The sequence below is a fragment of the Macaca mulatta genome, chromosome 20, assembly GCF_049350105.2.
Source record: "Macaca mulatta isolate MMU2019108-1 chromosome 20, T2T-MMU8v2.0, whole genome shotgun sequence".
In the NCBI taxonomy this organism is placed as follows: Eukaryota; Metazoa; Chordata; class Mammalia; order Primates; family Cercopithecidae; genus Macaca; species Macaca mulatta.
In genome coordinates, this window is record NC_133425.1 from 85,490,267 (window position 1) to 85,515,101 (window position 24,835).

Here is a 24,835-nt window from a genome sequence, read left to right on the forward strand (position 1 = left end):
TTTTGATAAAAGTCCCAGCGAGGAGTAACAGCATCAGGGCTGCCTTTTTCTTGTTGCTTATTCTGGGGAGGAGGTGATGCTTTTATAGTTTCTTTGTAGGAGTTAGTTTAAGTCCCTTCTTCATTTGGATGTAGTTAAGGGATACAGAACATAATTATATAATTACAATTTTACCTAAAAGGCTCCTGAAGACGGCAGTGTCTAGCAAGCACGGTGCGCCCTCCGGCCTCTGCCCTGATGGACGACTGCCCGTGGGCACCTGACATGGGACATGAAGACTGTGTCAACTCGGTGTTATTGTTAATCTTACCTTCTTTAGATAGTTGTAAGATAAAAAATCAATACGAAGGAGACTGAAAGAGTCACATGACCTGAAGTTGGAGCTGGGTGGAGGTCCTTGAACAACGGTAAAGAATGGCTTTATTTGACATGCAGGAAAACCATTGGCAGTTTAAGCCAATGGCTAAGCAGAGAGGTGATGGGGTCAGGTTTGGGTTCTGGAAGATGTGTGGAGCTGCTGGGTGGAGAACGGATTGAACACTGCGTTGTCCCATCGTGTGAGCTGCTGCCCGTCTCCCTGTTTGCTTCCCATTCCTGTGGAGACAGGCCTTGTGGGGCAGGGGCCATGCAGTCTACTGGGCAGGCACTTGCACTGTACATTGCACATGGAGCCGCAGACTCAGAGGGCTTCTTCAGGGTCCAGGCAGGTGGGGAGGGATGGGGGCGACCCGGAGACTCCTGCCCCGCAGCAGACGACAGTTTTCGTCAGTTCACTGCGGATTGCCCTGTGGGCCTAGGACTTCAGTGCTGTTTTTTTCTGGTTTTCCAAGAGAAGCTGGAAATCTGGATATTTATAAGAAATCTGAATATTGAGTGATGGCAAAATCTCAACACCGTGTGAGCCAAACAGACCAGTCAGAAACCCTGGTTCAGGCTCCGCACAGGAGACACTAAAGGTCTGTGACGTGAAGACATTTGTCACTGCGCTGAGGCACTGCTTGGATTCGGGGGTGCTGTGCCTCCCTCATGTGAACCTAGCCCCCCGCCCGGCATCCTCAGCTCAGAACCCCTCCTGCTGCTCCTTCTTGATTGGTCATTGTCTTGTCTTCTTTTGAGGTGAGAAATGTGGTTTCCCTGTGGGGAGTGTGGTGTTGAGAAAGAAAAAGGCGGCCGGGCGCGGTGGCTCAAGCCTGTAATCCCAGCACTCTGGGAGGCCGAGGCGGGCGGATCACGAGGTCGGGAGATCAAGACCATCCTGGCTAACACGGTGAAACCCCGTCTCTACTAAAAAAAATACAAAAAACTAGCCGGGCGAGGTGGCGGGCGCCTGTAGTCCCAGCTATTCGGGAGGCTGAGGCAGGAGAATGGCGTAAACCCGGGAGGCGGAGCTTGCAGTGAGCAGAGATCCGGCCACTGCACTCCAGCCTGGGTGACAGAGTGAGACTCCGTCTCAAAAAAAAAAAAAAAAAAAAGAAAAAGGCTTACAGTAAGTGACCCGGGGCTGTGCCCAAAAAGTAACTGATTCTGACGGAGTCTTGCTGTGTTGCTCAGGAGTGCAGTGGCGTGATCTCAGCTCACTGCGCGAACCCGCCTTACGGGTTCACGCCATTCTGCTGCCTCAGCCTGCCCGGTAGCTGGGACTACAGGCACCCGCCACCACACCCGGCTAATTTTTTTGTATTTTTAGTAGAGATGGGATTTCACCGTGTTAGCCAGGATGGTCTCGATCGCCTGACCTCGTGATCTGCCCGCCTCGGCCTCCCAAAGTGCTGGGATTACAGGCGTGAGCCACCGTGCCTGGCAGTAAACTGATTCTTAAGGGAAATGAGCTCCCAAGAAAGCTGGAAGCCTGTCCTACTTTTTTTTTTTCTATTTGCAGATTCTCAGTTGAACCCTCTTGAGGGTCAGGAGTCTGCTGGTTTTGTGTTTTTTGCTTAACATTATATCTTTAGAGGTGAATTTTTTTCATTTAGCATTATCATATGAATTTGTTTAAATGCTGCTACATCATTTGCCTGTATATGTTTTGTGTTAATGTGATATTTCTCCTAGTTGATATGTTCTAATTTGCCAACCATTTCCATATTTATTTATTTATTTTTTTAGAGACAGGGTCCTGCTCTGTCACCCAGGTGGAGTGCAGTGATGTGATCATGGCTCACTGCAGCCTCGACCTCCCAGGTTCAAGCAATCCTCCTATCTCAGTCTTCTGAGTAGCTGGGACTATAGGCACGTGCCACCACTCCTGGCTAATTTTTTTTTTTTTTTTTTTTTTTTTTGTAGTGACGGGGTTTTGCCATGTTGCCTGGGCTGGTCAACTCTGGGTCTCAAAAGATCCTCCCACTTTGGCCTCCCAGAGTGGCGGGAGCCACCATGCCTGGCTGTTTGTGTATTTTTTGAGACAGAATCTCACTCTGTCACCCAGGCTTGAGTGTAGTGGCATGATCGTAATTAACTGCAGCCTCAGCCTCCTGAGCTTAAATGACTCTCCCCCCTCAGCTTTCCCAGTAGCTGAGACTATAGGTGCCATCATGCTTGGTGAATTCAAAAAAAATTTTGCAGAGATGAGGACTTGCTATGTTGCCCAAGCTGGTCTTAGACTCTTGGGCTCAAGGGATCCTTCCACCTCGGCCTCCCAGAGTGCTGGGGTTACAGGCGAGAGCCACTGTGCCTCGCTCATTTCCCTGTTTAAACTGGTCTTAGATTATTTCCTTTTCGATATTTTTGCTGTTGTAATAATGGTGTGGGTAATATCTTTGAGCAAGATGTTCTTATATTTCTTTTGAGAAATTTCTTAGGCATAAATTCTCAGGAATGGATGAAAGGATATAGTTATTTTATGATTATTGGTCAAATTGAAGAGAATTCTTCCATTTGCTGAATGTATTCTGTCTCTGGAGCTTCCTAGCCTTATATTTTAACTTTTTACGTTCAGCTGTTTATTTTTAGGTGAAATTGAGTCCTCCCTCTTTCTTCTTTGCCTTTCTTCGGCCACACGCCCCTTTGCCGTGCATGGGCCCCTGCTCAGTGCCTCACCTGACCCACTGCACCTGGCCAGGTGGAGGAGCATGTCAGCCGCATCCGGGAGGAGCTGGACCGCGAGCGGGAGGAGCGAAACTACTTCCAGCTGGAGCGGGACAAGATCCACACCTTCTGGGAGATCACACGGAGGCAGCTGGAGGAGAAGAAGGCTGAGCTGCGGAACAAAGACCGGGAGATGGAAGAAGCTGAGGAGAGGCACCAGGTGGAGATCAAGGTGAGTGGGGCCAGCCTGCCTGTGGCCACGTGGTCACCACACAGCTGCAGAGGAGCTGGACCCAGTGAGGGTGCAGGTGGGACATTTTCTGTTCTTGGCTTTAGGAGTCACAGCCCTAAAAGTGTTTTTTATAAAAGGCTGAGGGAGAAAACCTGCAGGTCCTGAGGGTTTAAAATGCAGTTTCCACAACCTGGAGGGAGTATGGGCTCTGGGGGCAGACTGGCCTGTTTGCAACTCAGCTCTGCCACTTAGCACCCCATGAGCTGGGGATGCACCTCACCTCCCAGCCTTGGTGTCCTACTCTGTGCCTCAAGTGTACAGGTTTGCATAGGTGAACAGGCATGTGTAGCTGTGTACAGGTGAGGAGGCATGCAAGTGAGCAGGTGGATGCAAGTGTTGAGGTGTGTGCAGGTGAGGAGGTGTGTGCAGGTGAGGCGTGGGGAGGTGAGCAAGAGGGGCAGATATGTGCAGATGAGGTGTGTGTAGGCGAGCAGGTGTCTACAGGTATGACAGGTGAGGAGGTGTGGTACAGGTGTGGTGCAGGTGACCAGGTCTGTACAGGAAGGTACAGGTGAGGTGTACAGGTGACCAGGTGTGTACAAGAATGTGCAGGTGAGGAGGTGTGGTACAGGTGTGGTACAGGTGTGGTGCAGGTGACCAGGTCTGTACAGGTACGGACAGGTGAGGAGGTGTGGTACAGGTGTGGTGCAGGGGACCAGGTATATACAGGAAGGGACAGGTGAGGAGGTATACAAGTGACCAGGTGTGTACGGGTACAGACAGGTGAAGAGGTGTGGTGCAGGTGTGGTGCAGGTGACCAGGTGTGTACAAGAATGTGCAGGTGAGGAGGTGTGGTACAGGTGTGGTGCAGGTGACCAGGTGTGTACAAGAATGTGCAGGTGAGGAGGTGTGGTACAGGTGTGGTGCAGGTGACCAGGTGTGTACAGGAATGTGCAGGTGAGGAGGTGTGGTACAGGTGTGGTGCAGGTGAGCAGGTCTGTACAGGTACGGACAGGTGAGGAGGTGTGGTACAGGTGTGGTGCAGGGGACCAGGTATATACAGGAAGGGACAGGTGAGGAGGTATACAAGTGACCAGGTGTGTACGGGTACAGACAGGTGAAGAGGTGTGGTGCAGGTGTGGTGCAGGTGACCAGGTGTGTACAAGAATGTGCAGGTGAGGAGGTGTGGTACAGGTGTGGTGCAGGTGACCAGGTGTGTACAGGAATGTGCAGGTGAGGAGGTGTGGTACAGGTGTGGTGCAGGTGACCAGGTCTGTACAGGTACGGACAGGTGAGGAGGTGTGGTACAGGTGACCAGGTGTGTACAGGAATGTGCAGGTGAGGAGGTGTGGTACAGGTGTGGTACAGGTGACCAGGTGTGTACAGGAATGTGCAGGTGAGGAGGTGTGGTAGAGGTGAACAGGTGTGTACAGGTATGGACAGGTGAGGAGGTGTGGTACCGGTGCAGTGCAGGTGAGTGGGAGTGTACAGGTATGTACAGGTGAGGAGGCGAGGTACAGGTGTGGTTCAGGTGACCAGGTATGTACAGGAATGTGCAGGTGAGGAGGTGTACAGATGTGGTACAGGTGACTGGTGTGTACAGGTATGGACAGGTGAGGAGGTGTGGTATAGGTGTGGTGCAGGTGAGCAGGTGGTACTCCCTTTGCCCTGCAGGTGTACAAGCAGAAAGTGAAGCACCTGCTGTATGAGCACCAGAACAACCTGACTGAGATGAAGGCTGAGGGCACCGTAGTCATGAAGCTGGCACAGAAGGAGCACCGCACACAGGAGGGTGTGCTGCGCAAGGACATGCGGGCACTGAAGGTGGAGCTCAAGGAGCAGGAGCTGGCCAACGAGGTGGTGGTGAAGAACCTACGGCTGGTAGGTGTGGCGGGGGCACGTGGAGGCTGACAGGTGGTTGGGACGGCGAGTCTAGTGCTGCATGAACTCCTGTTTATTCAACAGCAACTGGGAATTCATGTTTTTGTGTAAGACCTTCTGCATTTTTGCAATTTGTTGAAATTTTTTTTTAAAGCATGCATCCAAACAAACTCCATTTTGGGACCAAGTACACAATTCTGTTTCAGATCTCAGCAAAAAATTGACGTCCCTGAAGAAAAAAATCCAGCTTAAGATCTTTCATGTGCTGCTGACACCTGATACCCAGAGACTTTTCCTAGGGAATAGCGTCAGATGCATTTAGTAGAATGCAAACCAACCATTAAAATATCCAGTGTGTTGACTCCTGGGCAGCTGTGACAGTTTGTCACACAAGCTGGTCTGATTTTTACTTTTGAGGCGGGGGGTTTCCAGGGCAGCACTAAATTCATTTGTGCACCTGGTTGAGTGACTCACACCCGTAATCCCAGCACTTGGGAGGGTTAGGTGGGAGAATTGGTTGAGGCCAATAGTTTGAGACTAGCTTGGGTGAAATAGTTGAACAATAGTTGAACCCCATGTCTAAAAATTAAAAAACCATTAACTGGTGTGGCAGCTCATGCCGATAGTTTCAGCTACTTGGGAGGCTGAGGCGGAGGGTCTCTAGAGCTCAGAAAGTCAAGGCTGTAGTGAGCTAGGATTGCGCCTCTGCACTCCAGCCTAGGTGACAGTGAGACAAAACAAAAAGGAAAGAACTTACTGGCTGAGTGTCCATTAGCTGCTAGGTCCTGATCTGATCTCTGACAAAATGCCTGCCCGACTGGGTCTGCTGGTCTAGAAAGGAGAGACAACAGGTGAGCTGGAAGACAAAATAAATGTGTCAGATACAACAGAGTCTCTGGTGGGGAAGAGTGCTACAGAAGGAGCAAAGTGGGGAGAGGTGGGGTGCAGTTTTGTACAAGTAGGTGACCAGCTGGGAGAGGGGATGGGCCAGTGGGAAGGCCCAGAGTAACAAGGAGGAGAACGCTGGGGGAGAGGGGTCAGAGCTTGTCCGCCTTGAAAGCTGTGTGAGGAGTGGGACTTTGACCCTGGGGGAGTTGATTGCCCCCTGAGAACCTGGGCAGAGGAGAGTCGTGTCTGACTAAGGTTCTTCCTGGCTGCTGGGTTGAGGAGACTTTCTTAACACATTTGCCTCATGCCTGGAAGCAGTCCAGCCTCAACTGAATCTGGAAGAAACTTGGTGACATTGCTGACTTTGCAGCAAGGCATAAGAGTGCTGAAGTCTTGAACCCTCCAGAATTATCTGGTCTTAACCCAGGTCCTGGATATGGTATTGTTACAGAATCAGAGTTTCCTGTTGGGTAAAAATACGGCTTTAGGCCAGGTGTGGTGGCTCACGCCTGTAATCCCAGCGCTTTGGGAGGCCGAGGCGGGCGGATCACGAGGTTGGGAGTTTGAGACCAGCCTGACCAACTTGGCGAAACCCTGTCTCTACTAAAAATACAAAAATTGGCCAGGCATGGTGGCGCGCGCCTGTAATCCAAGCTACTTGGGACGCTGAGGCAGAAGAATCGCTTGAACCTGGGAGACGGATGTTGTGGTGAGCCGAGATCGTGCCACTGCACTCCAGCCTGGGCAACAGAGTGAGAATCTGTCTCAAAAAAAAGAAAGATTGCTGCTTTAAAAATAATTGGCCGGGTGCGATGGCTCACGCCTGTAATCCCAGCACTTTGGGAGGCTGAGGTGGGCGGATCACAAGGTCCGGAGAGCGAGACCACCCTGGCTAACACGGTGAAACCTCGTCTCTACTAAAAATACAAAAAAATTAGCTGGGCGTGGTGGCAGGCACCTGTAGTTCCAGCTAATCGGGAGGCTGACGCAGGAGAATGGCGTGAACCTGGGAGGCGGAGCTTGCAGTGAGCCGAGATGGCGCCACTGCACTCCAGCCTGGGTGACAGAGCGAGATTCCGTCTCAAAAAAAAAAAAAATTTAATTTTTTATGCAAAATTTTAATATATAATGTTTATTTAAATATAATATATAATAATTGCTTATTTAAAAAATATATATTTATTTTTAGAGATGAAGTCTCACTCTGTCTCCCAGGCTGCAGTGCAATGGTACAGTCGTAGCTCACTGCAGCGTCGAACTCCTAGTCTCAAGCGATCCTTCTGCCTTAGCCTCCCAAGTAGCTGGGACTATAGATATGAGCCACCACACCCACCTCATCTTTTTTTTTTTTTGAGATGGAGTTTTGCTCTTGTTGCCCAGGCTGGAGTGCAGTGGTGTAATCTGAGTTCACCACATCCTCCGCCTCCTGGATTCAAGCGATTCTCCTGCCTCAGCCTCCCGAGTAGCTGGGATTACAGGCGTGTGCCACCATGCCCAGCTAATTTTGTATTTTTAGTAGAGATGGGGTTTCTCTATGTTGGTCAGGCTGGTCTCGAACTCCCGACCTCAGGTGGTCGGCCCACCTCGGCCTCCCAAAGTGCTGGGATGACAGGTGTGAATACTTTGAAAATGCTGCTTTAGGCAGCAGTGCAGCAGGTTGGAAACTACACATGGCACCTGGAGAGATCCCACGGCTCTGTGTGGATGTGGCTGCTGCTCTCCAGGCTGTGGGATGGTTTGGTAAGGGAACCAAGCTGGGTTCAGTGCTCATGACGTCTGTTCATGTTCTCTCAAGCTTAGAGGCGACTTTAGTTGAGGGAGGTGAGTTAGGAAATGTGCAGGTGAACAAAACCGTGTTACTCTGGGCATATTTCATGAACCTGGAGGTGAGGGGAACCCAGTAGCCAGCAGCAAAATGGGGTTTGTTGGGCTGGGTTTTTCATGGAGGTGAGGAACAGGGTCAGCCTAAAGGGAGCGGGCTTGCCTCTATGTCTGGCTGTCCAGTAACAGCCTCTTTTCACCTGTGCAGAAACACACCGAGGAGATCACCAAGATGCGGAATGATTTTGAGAGGCAAGTTCGAGGTCAGTTTCCCATGTGCTCATTGTGTAGGACGGTGCCAGAGACACCCTCCCCGCCCCTCCTCCATCCGAAAGGAATTTACCTCCAGAGCTTGTTAACTCAGGGAACAAAAACTAGATTAAAACAGCCCAGGCATGCAAGAGAAAGAATGTGGAAGTTTCCAAGGCCAGTAGACCCACTCAGAATCCCGGAACAACCTATTTCCATGTGCGTTTGGGAGGCTGTGATTACCACACACTTGCCCACTCCTAGCTAAAATCAGTAGTTATCAGCAGGTGGCAGCTATTCAGTCCCATGGGCAGCATTTTTAAAATAGTCTTCTCCATGGCTCCTGGTCTGAGAAGGCTCCAATTTCAGCAGTCTGTTTTACTCATAAAGGCTGATAGTCTGGCTGGATGGCCACACAGGCCTTGCTTACTGCTCACTGGGGTCAGCTGACATGCAGCTGTTGGCACCCCCAGTGCAGGGAGCGATTAGCAATGCCTGTCGCTGGCAAAGGCAGGCCGACAGTGGTGTGTGTGCTGAGTAGGAGCAGCAGCAGAAAACACTCAGTCTAAGCCCCTCTGTTCTCTTGCAGAGCTTGCTTGCAAAGCTGTTCTGACCACAATGGGCGTTTTGGGCCCCTGTTTACAGGCTGCATGTTCTGTAGCCATAGGGGCACCACTTCTTCCTCTGCCAAGCTGCTGTTTGCTGCTGCCTTTCAGAAATTGAGGCCAAGTATGATAAGAAGATGAAGATGCTGAGGGACGAGCTCGACCTGCGGAGAAAGACTGAGCTCCACGAAGTGGAGGAGAGGAAGAACAGCCAGATCAACACGCTGATGCAGCGCCACGAGGAGGCCTTCACCGACATCAAGAACTACTACAATGACATCACCCTCAACAACCTGGCCCTCATCAACTCCCTCAAGGTGCTGCGCGTGGCGTGGGCTGGGGAGACACACTCTGCCTGTCCTAGAATGTGGGCTGCAGAGTCCTGGGGGTCCAGACCCCAGCTCTCCACCCCAACACCCCCGATACTTTTTATAGGATTATTTGACAATGCCCTTCTCATATCCTTAATTGAAATTCCTAAATAATGCAACCTATCGCTACCTATTGTTAAAAGCAGTCAGGATATTGCCCTCACCCTAGTGCGGAGGGGGAAGTAATCAAGTGTATTCTGATTTGTAAAAGCTCGGGTGGAACTGCAGCGAGTGACATGATGTGGCCGGAGTGGATGAGTGTCATCGTCACTACATGCTGGCAGTGACAGGACTTTCTACAGTAGACAGCGGCCCTTGGTGGAATCTTGAATAAAGTGTAGTCCCTCAGTGTGCATGGAAGCTGCATTCCCAGAAAACTCCGAATACGTTGAAGCTGCAGAAATACTGTTTATACATAGAACAGGTCTAGGTGCTAGCATGCCTGAGGCTGGCAGGATCTGGTGATGGGCAGGAGAGCACCCAGCTCTCACCCTGCAGGCCACAGCCCCTTTGGTTCTGCCTGCTGAGCCCCTGCTGGGCCTGTGCTTGTGCCTGCAGGAGCAGATGGAGGACATGCGGAAGAAGGAGGACCACCTGGAGAGGGAGATGGCAGAGGTGTCTGTGCAGAACAAGCGCCTGGCAGACCCTCTCCAGAAGGCTCGGGAGGAGATGAGCGAGATGCAGAAGCAGCTCGCCAACTACCAGAGGGACAAGCAGATCCTGCTTGTGAGTTTCCTGCTGGATTCCTCTCCCTCCTTGGCACGAGTTAGCCTAGACTCAGGAGGAAGGAGCATCACAGGGGCAGGAAGGGAGACGGGGGAGGCCTGCATTTCTCCTTTTTCTGCCTTGTGTTCTCCTGGGGAAAGTAAAGTCTGGGGGTGTTTTGGAGACAAGGCCCTCATCTTCCACCGTGTACTACTGACCTGCCTTGATGGGGCTCAGCTGCTTGTGTCCTGGAACCATGTCTTTCTGGTGATTATTTTTGGCCTTGCCATCTCCCAGGAGCCTGTGTTACTTGGATGACTGTGAATCTTGAATACTTTCTGTCCCCTACTCCGTTTTTCCTCCAGTGCACAAAAGCCCGTTTGAAAGTCACAGAGAAAGAGCTGAAAGACCTGCAGTGGGAGCATGAAGTGTTAGAGCAGCGGTTCACCAAGGTGAGTGGGCACCAGGCTGGCCCTGCAGTGGGGGGTGGCACCCCTGCTAGCCAGGGACGGGGCTCTCCTTGTGGCCCTGGCCCCTGGACCAGCTTCAGATACCTTGGCCAGGTTTTTGGGTTCTGAAGCTGGGGGCCCTATTCCCTGTAACTCATTCCACAGCTTCTAAGAGGCAAAAACCTTTGGCCTATTCCGCATGCATATCCTGCAGAAGGCCTGAGGTCTCATGGGGAGCAGATCACACATGACTTTCGGCCCCTCAAGCGCTCACCTCTCAAAGCACATGAGGGATGCCTGGCCCCTGCAGCAACTCCTTTCTTCCATGGGTTTATGTTTCTAAGTGCTAACCTATTACCTTCTCATTGTAAAGAAGTCATGGGGTCTTAAGTGTAAGTGAAAATGAGCCTCCAGCTCCTCACGCTGGCGCGTTTTATGAGCTCCCTTCCAGGTTTCCTGCATGCTCTAGTGTGGATGTGACTGTGTGTGTTATGAACACGGGATCAGGCCATAAGCACAAGTTGCTTTTTAATCTCACAGTGTATCAGGCTGCACACAGGAAGCCGTTTCATCCTTCTCACAGTCACGTGGTGCTGCATTTCATGAATGTTTGATCATTTAGCTGACTCCCCTCTGTTTCTAATCCTCTGCTGTTATAAGCATTGCTGCCTCGATCCTTTTAAATTTGTCTTTGTGCACTTGTGTGAGATTGCTTCTTAGGAAAGCCAGTTCCTAGCAGTGGGATTGTTGGGTCTGAGGGGTCTGTGTTGAGGGTTCTGATCTGTCCAGAGGGCTGCTCTGAGTCACACACCTGCCAGGGTGCGGAGGGGCCGTCTCCATCCTCAGCTGCACCAGATCTGACAGGTTTAAACCTTTGCAGAAGAGTCTGGGGGGAAAACATTTCATTTCGTGTGCCCTTCCGAGATTGCCAGTGAGTGGTAGGGATGCTTGGTCCTGTCTTTGTCCCTCAAAGAGACTCCTTGCCTCTGTTGATTTTCAAAGTTCTGGCCAAGGACCAATCCTTGCACCATGGGGCCCTCAAGGCTTTGTGTGTGGTGTGCGTGGCCAGATCATCTTATCTTGAGCTGCAGTTACGTGTGCTGTTTGTGTTCTCTAGCCTAACTGAAATTCATGAACACAAACGGTTGTAGTAGGATTCGCCCCTCGGAAACATCCCATCTGTCGGAGACACCTCAGGTCCTACCTGATGTGCATTGCTAGGCTGTGCCGACTCTTGGCACCTAAGGGAAGGGTGCCCCAGTGAGACTCTGAGGACTGCTGTGTTAGGGGCCCTTCCTCCTCCCTGTGAGTTTTGAGGTGGACATTACTGGGAAGAGGAGAGCAGAGACGTACCTGGGCTGGAGTCTTGTTCCCTGCCGTATTTTCTTCCATTTGAATGTGGTTCCTGACAGTGTCAAAGTCCATGTCTCTTCCTAGAGAACTGGGAGCTCAAATTTGTCAGCAAAATTTAGAGACCAAAGGCACTTACTTATTTATTTTTATTTTTTGAGATGGAGTCTTACTCCATCGCCAGGCTGGAGTGCCGTGGCGCGATCTCGGCTCACTGCAACCTCCGCCTTCTGGGTTCAAGTGATTCTCCTGCCTCAGCCTCCTGGGTAGCTGGGACTACAGGTGCCCACCACCATGCCCGGCTAATTTTTTGTATTTTTAGTAGAGACGGGGTTTCACCATGTTAGCCAGGATGGTCTCGATATCTTGACCTTGCGATCCGCCCGCCTCAGCCTCCCAAAGTGCTGGGATTACAGGCATGAGCCACCGCGCCCGGCCCAAAGGCACTTATAATCCACGTGCCTGCGGACAGGGAATTGGATTTAAGCAAATCTGGGGAATTCTAATTAACAGCAGTTAGAAGGGGTACAGGGCCAGGTGCTGTCTTGGAGGTGCTCCAGGTATCACAGGTCGTGCTTTGAAAAAAGCTGCAGTATTTTAGCATGATCCTGTTTTCTTCCAAACAGTCATAAATGTTTTTACATGTATAGAGAACATTCTGGAAGGGGTCACACCAAGTGTTCACAATGGTGGGTGGCCTCTGGGAACTGGGGTTAAGGGTGTTAACTTTTTTTTTTTTTGAGATGGAGTTTCGCTCTTGTTGCTCAGGCTGGAGTACAATGGCGTGATCTTGGCTCACTGCACCCTCCACCTCCTGGACTCAAGCGATTCTCCTGCCTCAGCCTCCCGAGTAGCTGGGATTACAGGCGCTTGCCACCATGCCCAGCTAATGTTTGGTATTTTTGATAGAGATGGGGTTTTACTATGTTGGCCAGGTTGGTCTTGAACTCCTGACCTCAGGTGATCCACCCACCTCACCCTCCCGAAGTGCTGGGATTGCAGGCGTGAGCCACTGCGCCCTGCTCAGGGTGTTCACTTTTTTTTTTTTTTGAGACGGAGTCTCACTCTGTCGCCCAGGCTGGAGTGCAGTGGCGCGATCTCGGCTCACTGCAAGCTCCGCCTCCCGGGTTCACGCCATTCTCCTGCCTCAGTCTCCCGAGTAGCTGGGACTACAGGCGCCCACAACCGCGCCCGGCTAATTTTTTGTATTTTTAGTAGAGACGGGGTTTCACCGTGGTCTCGATCTCCTGACCTTGTGATCCGCCCGCCTCGGCCTCCCAAAGTGCTGGGATTACAGGCGTGAGCCACCGCGCCCGGCCAGGGTGTTCACTTTTTTATAGTCTTCAACCAGGTCTAGATTTTTTTTAGAAAGTGCAATTAATAAGTAGAAGAATTAGGAGGTAAAAAAGAACAGTCTTACTGGCCGGCAGGCAGCTGGCTCCAAGGCCATGCTCCAGATCCGCCATTTGTGGGGCGGACAGCACCTGTCCTGTGATGCCAGGATCTGGGGCGGGCCAAGGGAGCACATCCTCCAAGGGGTTCCACCTGCAAGCTCTGCCTGCCGGATGCCCTGGATCTCACATCTCACCTGAGCCCACAGCCCTCATTCGGGCAGGACTGGCCTCGGCCACCCATGGAGCAGCTTTCAGGGTGGGGCTGCTCCAGCTCTCACCAGGACACTCACGGCTTGCAGAGACACCGTCCTGAGAGGAGAGCTCGTGCCGACGTTTTTCTCCTGCCTTCCACTGTGTGGCAGCTATACAGAGGGCCAGGGTGCAGGCAGTGTGGACCACACCCCGGTGCTGTGGGAGTGGGCGCTATTGGAAAGCCACCTCCCATAGAAGCAGCGTGTTCCAGGCAGGTGCAGAGGTGGGAGGCAGCGTCTTGCCAGCGAGATGTCCCCAAGTGAGGGGCCTCATCGCCCATCCCAGCGCTGTCCCTGCAGGTGCAGCAGGAGCGGGACGAGCTCTACCGGAAGTTCACTGCAGCCATCCAGGAGGTGCAGCAGAAGACAGGCTTCAAGAACCTGGTGCTAGAGCGCAAGCTACAGGCTCTGAGCGCTGCTGTGGAGAAGAAGGAGGTGCAGTTCAACGAGGTCCTGGCTGCCTCTAACCTGGACCCCGCAGCCCTGACGCTGGTGTCCCGCAAGCTTGAGGTAGGCCCTAGACAGGCTCCTGGCCCCAGTGGGCAGCCTCTTCCGTGTGGCAAGGGTCTTCAGTTCTGTGCTGTTCCCCCTCGGACGGGCACAGAGACCCCTCGGTTAACCACTGGGGAGGGGGCATTCATGGGTTTCCTGTGACCTGAGAACAGAGCGGGGTGCCGTAGGCATGGATGCCTCTCACCATCTGCACCGGCAGCCTCTTCTCACAGATCTGCTCAAGTCTCTCTCGGATCTTCCCTTGCCCCTGTGTGACCTCATGGTGACTCCTAACCTCTGAGCCTCTGCCCACTCCAATTCTCGGGTCTGGCTCATCTGAGCACGTAAGGCTCTAGTCATCTGAGTGCAGCCTGAGGATGGCCTTGGGAGTGGAAAAGCCACTCTTGGAATCTCTGTGGGCCTGAGCTCGTCTGTTGGTGGTAACAGACCCAGACACAGGCCTGGAGGATGGCGGTACTTCCTGAGCTCTCAGCCCAGGGCACCGCATCCTGGGACAGAGATGGTACCGGGAGGCCCTGAGATGGGCTGGTTTAGGACATGGACAGTTATGGATACGGTAAGTGCAGGGCCGTGGGAGCCTGGGTAGCCTGACCCCACCTTTGTGGTACTGGGGACATGAAGTCTAAGCAGGGCCCAGAACATTCCCTCGTTCTGTGTCACAGTTATTTATGGTGCTGCTCTGCTAGGGTGTCCCGGGCATGGGCGAGGGCAGTAAAGAAAGCAGATGAGGCCTGGGCCCCCCATAGGGAGAAACAGCATCAGCTGGAGGATCAGGAGGAGGCTGGAGCCTGCAACTGCCTCACAGGTGGTCTCTTACCTGTGTCCAGCTTGTGGACCTGGGCCTTGCCTCTGTTCCCTGGACCTCGTTGGGAGAAGTCACAGAAGGAACAGGATACAGGGCAAAGGGTCTTTGACTGACACTGGAATCCTGGCCAGGTGAGGCCAGGCCTGTGGCTTCCTCGCGGCCCTCCAAGTTGGATGACGTGCCCCTGGCCCAGCTGCTGCCCCTGAGCTGGAAACAGCTGGTCTTGAAGCCTCTACCAACAGCCCCAGCACAGGGAGGCTGGGTTGTCACAGAGATGCAGCCTTCGGGGCCGCAGGGTACCCGTCTGTCTTTGTGCTGGACTCGTCCTTCAGTGAAACAGATGCCTGGGACATAGGCTTGAGGCTTCCTCACTGTCTGGGGAAGCATCTTTCATCCTGAGAACTATCACAGATAGCATTTTTGTTTGTTTGTTTTCAAGACTAAGTGTTGCTCTGTTGCCCAGGCTGGAGTGCAGTGGCGTGACCTTAGCTCACTGCAGCCTCTCCCTCCCAGGTTCCAGTGGTTCTCGTGCCTCATCCTCCTGAATACCTGGGATTACAGGCATGTGCCACCACGCCCGGCTAATTTTTGTATTTTTAGTAGAGATGGAGTTTCACCATGTTGGTTAAGCTGGTCTTGAACTCCTGACCTCAAGTGATTCGCCCGCCTTGGCCTCCCAAAGTGCTAGGATTATAGGCATGAGCCACCGTACCCAGCCACAGATGGCTTTTTTTTTTTTTTTTGTAAATTATTTTATTTCTTCCTTGATGATTTAGAGGGACTATATTTAAACCAGTAAAAATAGTTCATACATAATACCTGGCCATTTTCTTCCGAAATCTCTCTCTTTTTTTTTTTTTCCGAGACAGGAGTCTTGCTCTGTCACCCAGTCTGGAGTGCAGTGGTGTGATCTCGGCTCACTGCAACCTCTGCCTTCTGGGTTCAAGCAGTTCTCCTGCCTCAGCCTCCTGAGTAGCTGGGATTACAGGTGCCCGCCACAGCACCCAGCTAATTTTTTTTAGACGGAATCTCTCTCTGTCGCCCAGGCTGGAGTACAGTGGCGTGATCTCGGCTCACTGCAACCTCCGTGTCCCGGCTTCAAACGATTCTCCTGCCTCAGCCTCCTGAGTAGCTGGGATTACAGGCGTGCACCACCACGCCTGGCAAATTTTGTATTTTTAGTAGAGACGGGGTTTTACCATGTTGGTCATGCTGGTCTCAAACTCCTGACCTCATGACCTGCCCACCTCAGCCTCCCAAAGTGCTAGAATTACAGGTGTGAGCCACTGCGCCTGGCAATTTTTGTATTTTGTTTAGCAGAGATGGGGTTTCACCATGTTGGCCAGGTGGATCTCGGACTCCTCACCTCGTGATCCACCCACTTTGGCCTCCTAGAGTGCTGGGATTACAGGCGTGAGCCACCACGCCTGGATACCTGGCCATTTTCTAACCAGTTGAGTAATTTGTTGCACAATAAGCTACCTCACGTCTTTCAGCAAGAAATACATTACATTTGAGTAGTAAAGACATTATATAATGAATTAGGACACAATTAAAATTTGCTTTAAATATTTCTTTGGGGGAGAGGATGCCACACTTCTACTCAATGAAGAGAAACATTTTATAGTCCAGAGGTCTTGTGTTTTTTTAACACCTATGATGCCATGAATTCATCGGAAAGAGGTTCCAGCAGCTTGGGCTCCTTCCCGTTGATTCTCGCAAAGCTGCTTCTCTGGGTGGAGCAGGCTGGCGCTTCAGTTGAACCCACGTACCTTTCTCTTCGGCTTCTTTCTTCTTCTGATCATTTTCCTTCACGCGTTTCAGGAAGCTGTCTCGGCTCTTAGAGTGCTCAGTGTGCTCAGTACACACCTTAATTCTCTCAGCAAGAATCTTGCCCTTGTTTGTTTACAACAACGCCAGCAGCGTGCTGGGGAACACTGCAGACTCCCCAGTTCAGCCATGGCAGCACTTGTGGGGCTTCCTTTTTGAACAGTACCCATTCCCTTGATGTCTGCAGTATCAGCTTTCTTACAGATTCGCATATACGTGGCCAGAGGAACAACTGTTTTCTAAAAAGCCGGAGAACGTGTATCGGGTGCCTCTCCTCTTTCTCTTTGTGTTTGTCATTTGGGCGAATTACTGGAAGATGGTGGTTCCAGCCGCAAGGCCACAGATGGCGTTTTTAAGGTGATTGGTCCACATGCAGTTCAGCTGAACACAAATCCACGTGCTCATCGCTGACACCAGGCCAAGGGTTAACCTCATTCAAGTCAACTAATCTCTTTTTTTTTCCTGCGAGTCTCGCTGTGTCGCCCAGGCTGGAGTGCAGTGGCACAGTCATAGTAGTGAGCCCCTCGCTGAGCCGCCCTGGGGGCACCCAGGTGTTGGACAGATGCAGGACTGGGCTGAAAAGGCTGGTTCTGAAAGGCCTGTCAGCTGTGCCTTTGAGTTTCGGGCCAGTTGGGAACTATGGAAGGGCTGGGCAGGGGGAACCAGATCAGAGCCCACTCTGCTGCTGATGGGGAGCACAGGGCTGGCGGGGCTGGGTGGGGCCAGCACACAGTGGGGACAGGCAGAGGGTTTAAGAACCACCAGGAGGCTGAGTCCACAGGTGGGGCTGGGAGGGGCCGAGGTGACTTGGTGTTCACACATGGGGGAACCATGGGTCCTGGCCCAGTGGGTGGTGGTGCCTGTGGGGGACCCTGGTCATCTGGGATGGCCTGGCTCTCAGGGCCTGAGGTAGTAAGGCTGGACAGGAGGGGCCTCACCTGGGCCAGAGGCACTGTGGCCCCCAGACTGAAGACTCATCTTTGCTGGTCTGCTCAGCACTGGGCCCTGTGAGCACAGGCAGGTGAGGGGTCACTGCTGGGAGGCGGGGGAGGTGTGTTTCCAGCTCCTGGCTGAGGGCTGCACCTGGCCTGCTGCTAAGCCACCGCAATGAGGGTGAAGAGAGCAGTCGTGGCCTGTGAGAGTTGTTGCAGCTGCGCCCACGCACCAGGGTGAGGATGGAGCTAAATGTGGGTCAATTCCTTCTTTCCTGGTCATTGTTACCTTGACTTCTAAGTGAGGAATCTTCTGGGGGAATGACAGAGGCCCCCGCAGGGACACTGTTTGCAGACTGGGCAGGTTGGGGTGTGAGGGGGCTGCTGTGTCAGTGGGCAGCAGAGACGGCTCAAAAGCCAGGCTGGGCCCAGCAGTGCCCCACAGGCAGGAGCCCAAGAAGCCCCCTGCCTCACCACATGGTGAAACCCTTGCCCACATCTGGGTGGGGCCAACGCTGCTGAAGACTATTTGTTTCTGTTACAAAAAAGTGGGATGGCCAGGTGCGGTGGCTCATGCCTGTAATCCCAGCACTTTGGGAGGCCAAGGCGGGCAGATCACAAGGTCAGGAGTTCAAGACCAGCGTGGCCAAGATGGTGAAACCGTCTCTACTAAAACTGCAAAAATTGGCCGGGCGCGGTGGCTCAAGCCTGTAATCCCAGCACTTTGGGAGGCCGAGACGGGTGGATCACGAGGTCAGGAGATCGAGACCATCCTGGCGAACACCGTGAAACCCCGTCTCTACTAAAAAATACAAAAAACTAGCCGGGCGAGGTGGCGGGCGCCTGTAGTCCCAGCTACTCGGGAGGCTGAGGCAGGAGAATGGCGTAAACCTGGGAGGCGGAGCTTGCAGTGAGCTGAGATCCGGCCACTGCACTCCAGCCCGAGCTACAGAGCGAGACTCTGTCTCAAAAAAAAAAAAAAAGCAAAAATTAGCAGGGTATGGTGGCAGGTGCCTGTAATCCTAGCTATTTGGGAGGCTGAGGCAGAGAATTCCTTGAACCTGGGAGGCGGAGGTTCCAGCGAGCCTAGATTGCACCACTGCACTCCAGCCTGGGCAACAGGGCGAGACTCCATCTCAAAAAAAAACAGTGAGATAGTACATTCACAAGCCTTAAGAAATGCAATGTGGCCGGGCGCGGTGGCTCAAGCCTGTAATCCCAGCACTTTGGGAGGCCGAGACGGGTGGATCATGAGGTCAGGAGATCGAGACCATCCTGGCTAACACGGTGAAACCCCGTCTCTACTAAAAAATACAAAAAAAACTAGCTGGGTGAGGTGGCGGGCGCCTGTAGTCCCAGCTACTCAGGAGGCTGAGGCAGGAGAATGGCGTGGACCCAGGAGGCGGAGCTTGCAGTGAGCTGAGATCCGGCCACTGCACTCCAGCCTGGGCGACAGAGCCAGACTCTGTCTCAAAAAAAAAAAAATGTAATGTAGGCAATATGCGAATGGTGTTTAGTGGCCCGTCTCCACGGTGTGGCTGCACGCTGCCTGCCCTTGCCTCATCTGCATTTCTTGTGTGTCTGGACCGTTTTGGGGGTTTTTTTGAGGTGGTGTCTTGCTCTGTCATCCAGACTAGAGTGCAGTGGCTCAATCTCACCTCCCTGCGACCTCTGTTTCCCAGGTTCAAGCGATTCTCGTGCCTCAGCCTCCTGAGTAGCTGGGATTACACAGGCGCGAGCCACTGTGCCCGGCTACTTTTTGTATTTTTAGTAGAGATGGGGTTTTGCAACGTTGGCCAGGCTGGTCTCAAACTCCTGACCTCAAGTCATCTGCCTTCCTTGGCCTCCCAAACTGCTGGGATCACAGGCATGAGCGGCTGTGCCTGGTTCGGGCTGTTGATGGAGATGCAGGTTGTGTGAGCACAGGCTCCCAGTTCTCTGTTTCTTCCTTGTTGTTTTCTCTCCACCCTTGGGGACCTTTTTCTGCTGATGACCTTGTGTGGATGGATGCATCCATCAAACCAGGCTGTTATTCCCTGGATCTCTGAGGACCCCCACTGGAACCCCCAGGCCACCCCCACTGCCTCGGCCAAAAGATGAGTCTCAAACTCCATCACCTCTCTCTCCTCAGGATGTTCTGGAATCGAAGAACAGCACCATCAAGGACCTGCAGTATGAGCTGGCCCGGGTCTGTAAGGTACGGATGTGCCCTGCCCTCCCTCAGGGCCACCCCCTCGGTGCCCAGCCTGTTCTAAATGCAGATGGTTTCAGAGGACCGCACCCATTCCCACTTTGTACCTTGTTCGACAAGGCAGCTGTCACTGTCCCCAGCGGAGAGCATCTGGATTCTGTGTGGTCTGGGGCACAGCACTGTTGTCTAGGCCACATCTCTGCTGGGATGGGTGTGGGGGGGACCTGGACCCTTCCCTGGTCAGCCCCTTCCGCTGGGCAGGGAGTCAGAAGGTGCTGTGCCCACCAGGGAAGGTAACAGACGTCATTCAACAGGGGCAGGGAGGGCGTGAAGAACCTGAGTGGGAAACCCCCAACCAGGGCCCAGAGCCCTCCCAGACCACAGCTCTGCCCTGAGTGTCCCTGCCCTCTGCCTCTGTCTCCTCATTTGTGGAACGGGAATAGGAACAGCCTCTCCCTGTCGTGCTACCTGAGCCAATGCAGTGGAGGTGCTTGGTGCTGTGTCCCACACAGGAAGTGACAGATAAGCGTTTGGCTTTATCCTTCTACACCGTGATGCTCACGCTGCCCCTCCACGGAGCTGCACTCAGCTCTGGTGGTCCTGAGCCTGGGGATCCTCAGCTCCCTCACTCCGCCCTGTCTCCACAGGCCCATAACGACCTGCTGCGCACGTACGAGGCAAAGCTGCTGGCCTTCGGGATCCCTCTGGACAACGTGGGCTTCAAGCCCTTGGAAACAGCTGTGATCGGGCAGACACTGGGCCAGGGCCCCGCGGGACTGGTGGGCACCCCCACGTAGCCGCCCCACTGGGGGGCCACAGCCCAGACAGCCAGCCTAGGAACACTCTGGATGACAACCCCTTTCATACCAAGGACAGCAAGTTTTTTAGATTTTATCATCAGCAAATGAAAACTTTTCACATGTTCTTGCCATCCTCATTCCTGGCTCTGTGGAGGAGAACCACCTGCAGGACCCTCACCCGTGGTGCCCTGTCGCTTCCTTCCCTGGGTGCATGTCCAGGCTGTGTCCAGGCCTACTGCCTGGTCTCACCTTCAACCACAGTCAGCAGCACCTTCTCAGAGTGCCCCGCACTCACCTGGGGGCTGGGGCAGTGCTGCACTGTGCTGCCTGTCTTCATGCCACTGTTGTCCCATCAAGTGGACAGCTTTGCAGGTGCTGGCACTGACTTTATTGACACCTGAGTCACAGCCGCCCAGTGGGATTCTCCAGGGGGCCAGGACTTCCCCAGGAATTGGTGACACCAGTGCTCCCCGATGAGCATGAAGCCCACTCTGTTGAGGGCTGGGTGGGTGCAGCCAGCGTGCGGGAAAGGGCAGGCAGCCTCCTGCCGCCAGTCTTCGCTCTAGCTCCCTCGATAGGTGGTGTAGGACCAGGGGCTCAGCAGCAGGGGCACGTGGAACTTCTGGGCATTGCTGGTGATGGTGAACACAACCTGAGACGGAGAGAGGACCAGGAGAGAGTATAAGGGGATGGCAGCAAACCACCTATCTGGCCCCAACACACCTTGGAGAATTCAGCAGCCCAGACTGAGGGTCTGGGAGGGGGTGAACCCTCTGCACCAGAGGGACACTCCACAGAAGCTGCAGCCCAATAAGTGAGGTGCTTCTGTGGCGGCTCCAGTGTGGGGTGAGGCAGTGAGGTTAGGCCCAGAGAGCTGGAGTTGGCTCAGATGAAAACCTGTGTCAACAAAGAGGGGATGAGTGGCCCAGCCTCCCCACAAAGCCTGACCCTGAGCAGGTCAGCGATGGGTGTGTCCTTATAGAGTCTATTGCTGCCTGGACACCTTTCTTTTGGGAGCTCAAAGCAAGTGAGCTCACCTACCTGCCACCGCCCAGGACCAGTCTGCCCACTGTCTAAATGATGCCCAGCCAGCAGGACCTGGCCTGCAGATCCCAGTGAGTCATGGGCCTCAGGCCCTCCAGCCCACCGGGGCTCTCACCTCCACGTATGGGTAGAAGCTTTCCTGCCCCCTCTTCCTCCAGTAGCCCTCAGTGTCGAAGGTGAGCTTGTAGGTGCCTGCCTTCATCTGGTCCGGCATCAGGAGTCCAGGGCAGCGGCCATCTGGGTCTGTGTAGCTGGGGAGAGGATGAGGCTGCAGAGATGGGGATGAGACGCCCCACCCCAGCTTTCCTGCGTCTGTACCCCAGTGGGCCTCAGACACTGCCCTGCCACCTGTCAGACTTGGGTGAGCAGACACAGTGGGGCTGTTAGGGCCTGCAGTTGCAGAGCAGTCCAGGGACACCACTGCCCTGTCTTTAGGAAGTCACAACACAGAGAAGCAAAAAGGGAAAAAGTCTCCTACAGTTTATAACCACTTTACAGCTGGCACGTATTTTTCCAGATTTTCTCTATGCATATTTGTTTACAAACTTAAAATAACTCATCAAGTGGATTATACTATTTGTATTGTTTTATAACCTGTGGTTTTCACTTAAAATATTGTGTGTGGCTGGCTGGGCACGGTGGCTCACGCCTGTAATCCCAGCACTTCGGGAGGCCGAGGCGGGCGGATCACGAGGTCAGGAGATCGAGACCATCCTGGCTAACACAGTGAAACCCCGTCTCTACCAAAAATAGAAAAAATTAGCTGGGCATGGCGGCGGGCGCCTGTAGTCCCAGCTACTGGGGAGGCTGAGGCAGGAGAATGGTGTGAACCCGGGAGGTGGAGCTTGCAGTGAGCTGAGATCGCCCCACTGCACTCCAGCCTGGGCGACAGAGCGAGACTCCATTTCAAGAAAAAAAAAGGAAAAAAAAAAAAAGGAAAAGAAAAATGTGTGGCTTTCTGCCAAACCCTCACCCACAGAATGGGCCTGTCCAGCTCCACGGAGTGTCCGTGTTGCGTGCCCTGGTCCCTTATCAGGGTTCTGAACAACTGTGGCTTTGCCCATAGTCACCTCCGGAAAACCTCACATCGTTCTTGCCGGCTGGTCTTTAAAGTGCGCGCCTCTACTGTGATTAGAAGGAGCAGGCCCGAACAAGGTGGCTCACACCTGTAATCCCAGCACTTTGGGAGGCCAAGGCGGGTGGATCATGAGGTCAGGAGTTCAAGGTCAGTCTGGCCAAGATGATGAAACCCTGTCTCTACTAAAAATATAAAAATTAGCCGGGGGTGGTGGCGGGTGCCTGTAATCCCAGCTACTTGGGAGGCTGAGACAGGAGAATCTCTTGAACCCGGGAGGCGGAGGTTGCAGTGAGCCGAGATCACACCATTTCACTCTAGCCTGGACAACAAGAGAAACTGTCTCAATAACAAAACAAAACAACAAAACCTAGCGTGTGTGCATGGGGGGAATGGGTCCCTGTGACCCACCACGGATGCCCAGCCCACACAGTGCTGTCCTAATTTCTCATGTGAGACCTGGACCCCTCACGTCTCAGCTTTTGTGAAGGACCAAATGAGGACCGGCACAGTCAGACTCTGATCCTATGGGCCCAGCCCTGCCCTTCTGGCTGGAAGGGAGGGGCCTGCCTCTCATGCAGGGGCCATAAGGCCTGGGTAGGTGACATCTGCCTCTGGAAGTGCCCCGCAGAGCCTGTGCCTGGGGCAGTGGGCAAGAGCCCATGGAGGCTGAGGGACACACGGCCCCTCAGGCCTGGCTGGGAATCCCAGCATGTACCTGGGCTTGCTGCCTCAGTCTTCCCATGTGTGTAGAAGGGGTAAGTATGGTGCTGGCCCATGGGGTGTATGGAGAATGAAAAGAGTGGAAATAGTGTCCAGCCTACCGCCTGTCACAAGGTTACCCGTGATCTCAGTGACAGTGAGGTCTTCGATTGCACCTCAGGCCTCACCTAACCACCACCCCCCGCCCTCGCCCTGGCACAGCTGCCAGGGAGAGGCAGAAACTCACTCCCGCCCCATCAGGGTCACAGGGGCCTGAGGCTGGAGGGAGGGAGGAAACAGCTCCTCTCCTCATCCCTGTATTTTCAGAGGAAACGGGCTGAGAGAAGCAGAAGGGAGAGCTCCCAACCTAACCCCCAACCCGGGCTGAGAGGAGAGTCAGCAGCGGTGAGCTCCGCTCTCCATCCTCACTGCCTGGCTCCTCAGTCCCCGCCATCTGTCTCAGGGCGGGACTCCCCGTCCCAGGGCCTCTCTCCTACCTTGTCCTCAGCTCCATCCACTGCTGGCTGTGGTCCTCCAGCCGGGACAAGCGGAGACAGAGGCCTCTGGCTGGGAGCCCCGAGGCGGTGTCCAGCACATGGGTGGTCAGTGGGCTGGCCGTAGGCTCCATGCTGCTGCCCTGGGCCAGGAGAAGGAGACCAGGGTGAGCCTCTGGAGCCCTGTGCCCGCCCACCCACCCCAATCCTGCGTCCACACCAGCTGTGGGGCATAAACAGCCCTCTGGACAAGTTCTCCCAGCTGCCCAGGGGACAGGGGGCAAGGGTGACTGGAACTGCCTAGTCAGCTGATAAGGCACCAAACGTAAACAGCGCGACCTGTGCCTCCCCACCCTCCCCCACCAATCCCTCTGGCTCCCCTGCCCCACTGGGGACACCCACTCTCCCACCCACGCCCCCACGAAATGGCCATCTCCCCCCAGGCCCTCAGTTCCAGCCCCTGGGGTGGTTCTCCCGGAACTGGGCTCTCCTCCGCGCCCCGATTCCTGGGCCCTCGACGCTCAGCCCCCCGCAAGCAGCTGAGGGGACAGGAGCCCTGCAGGTCCAGGCCTGGCCCCCTAACCTCCTGGGGTCCTAGGTGTCGCTGGAGCCTCAGCAGCCGCAGGGCGGCCCGCGAGCTCATCCTGCCCTGCCGGACTGCGACGCCCGCGGGCAAAGGGAAGGGCGGGGCCGGTCACCCTGTCCCGGACCACCTCGTGCCCACCAGGAGGGCCCCAGCGGGGCTTTGCCCAGGAAGGGGGCGCTGGTGGGGAATCAGGGCGAACAGACCTGGGGCCCGAAAGCGGAGTCGCGAGGACCTGCTCGGGGGTGGGTGGGGGCCGGGGGCGGGGCCGCGGCGAGAGGGGGCGGGGCCGCATTGAGAGCGGGGGTGGGGACCGGGGCGGGGCAGTGGGAGGGGGTGGGGACCGGGGCGGGGCAGTGGGAGGGGGTGGGGACCGGGGCGGGGCAGTGGGAGGGGCGGGGCGGGGGGCGGGGAGACGGTGCTGTCCTGCTCTGGGACCTGGGACCTTTTTTTTTTTTGAGACGGAGTCTTGCTCTGTCGTCTAGGCTGGAGTACAATGGCGCGATCTCGGCTCACTGCAACCTCCGCCTCCTTGCCTCAGCCTCCTGAGTAGCTGGGATTACAAGCGCCTGCCACCACGCCCAGATAATTTTTGTAGTTTTAGTAGAGATGGGGTTTCACTGTGTTGGCCAGGTTGGTCTCGAAC

General features: G+C 54.2%; 1 protein-coding gene and 1 pseudogene across 19 annotated transcripts in view; one reads left to right on the forward strand and one right to left on the reverse strand.

The window, feature by feature from the left end:
- Positions 1 to 22,282, forward strand: part of GAS8 (growth arrest specific 8) — a 35,989-nt gene extending 13,707 nt beyond the window's left edge. For 3 of the 18 annotated variants that reach the window (XM_077983630.1, XM_077983629.1, XM_015126833.3), the window contains exons 3-11: positions 2,936 to 3,256; positions 4,931 to 5,137; positions 8,055 to 8,109; positions 8,812 to 9,017; positions 9,630 to 9,797; positions 10,142 to 10,228; positions 13,521 to 13,730; positions 19,432 to 19,497; positions 20,139 to 21,906. In XM_077983630.1, the coding sequence (XP_077839756.1) occupies positions 3,218 to 3,256; positions 4,931 to 5,137; positions 8,055 to 8,109; positions 8,812 to 9,017; positions 9,630 to 9,797; positions 10,142 to 10,228; positions 13,521 to 13,730; positions 19,432 to 19,497; positions 20,139 to 20,288 (1,188 nt within the window). In that variant the 5' untranslated portion in view covers positions 2,936 to 3,217 and the 3' untranslated portion in view covers positions 20,289 to 21,906. 18 annotated transcript variants of the gene reach the window in all.
- On the reverse strand, positions 20,358 to 24,418 carry URAH (urate (hydroxyiso-) hydrolase; annotated as a pseudogene). The gene is made up of 4 exons (XR_013412168.1): positions 24,190 to 24,418; positions 23,610 to 23,749; positions 21,451 to 21,586; positions 20,358 to 20,943 (listed from the first exon to the last, which is right to left on the reverse strand). The product of XR_013412168.1 is annotated as a urate (hydroxyiso-) hydrolase (transcript).
- Between the last annotated feature and the right edge of the window lie 417 nt (positions 24,419 to 24,835).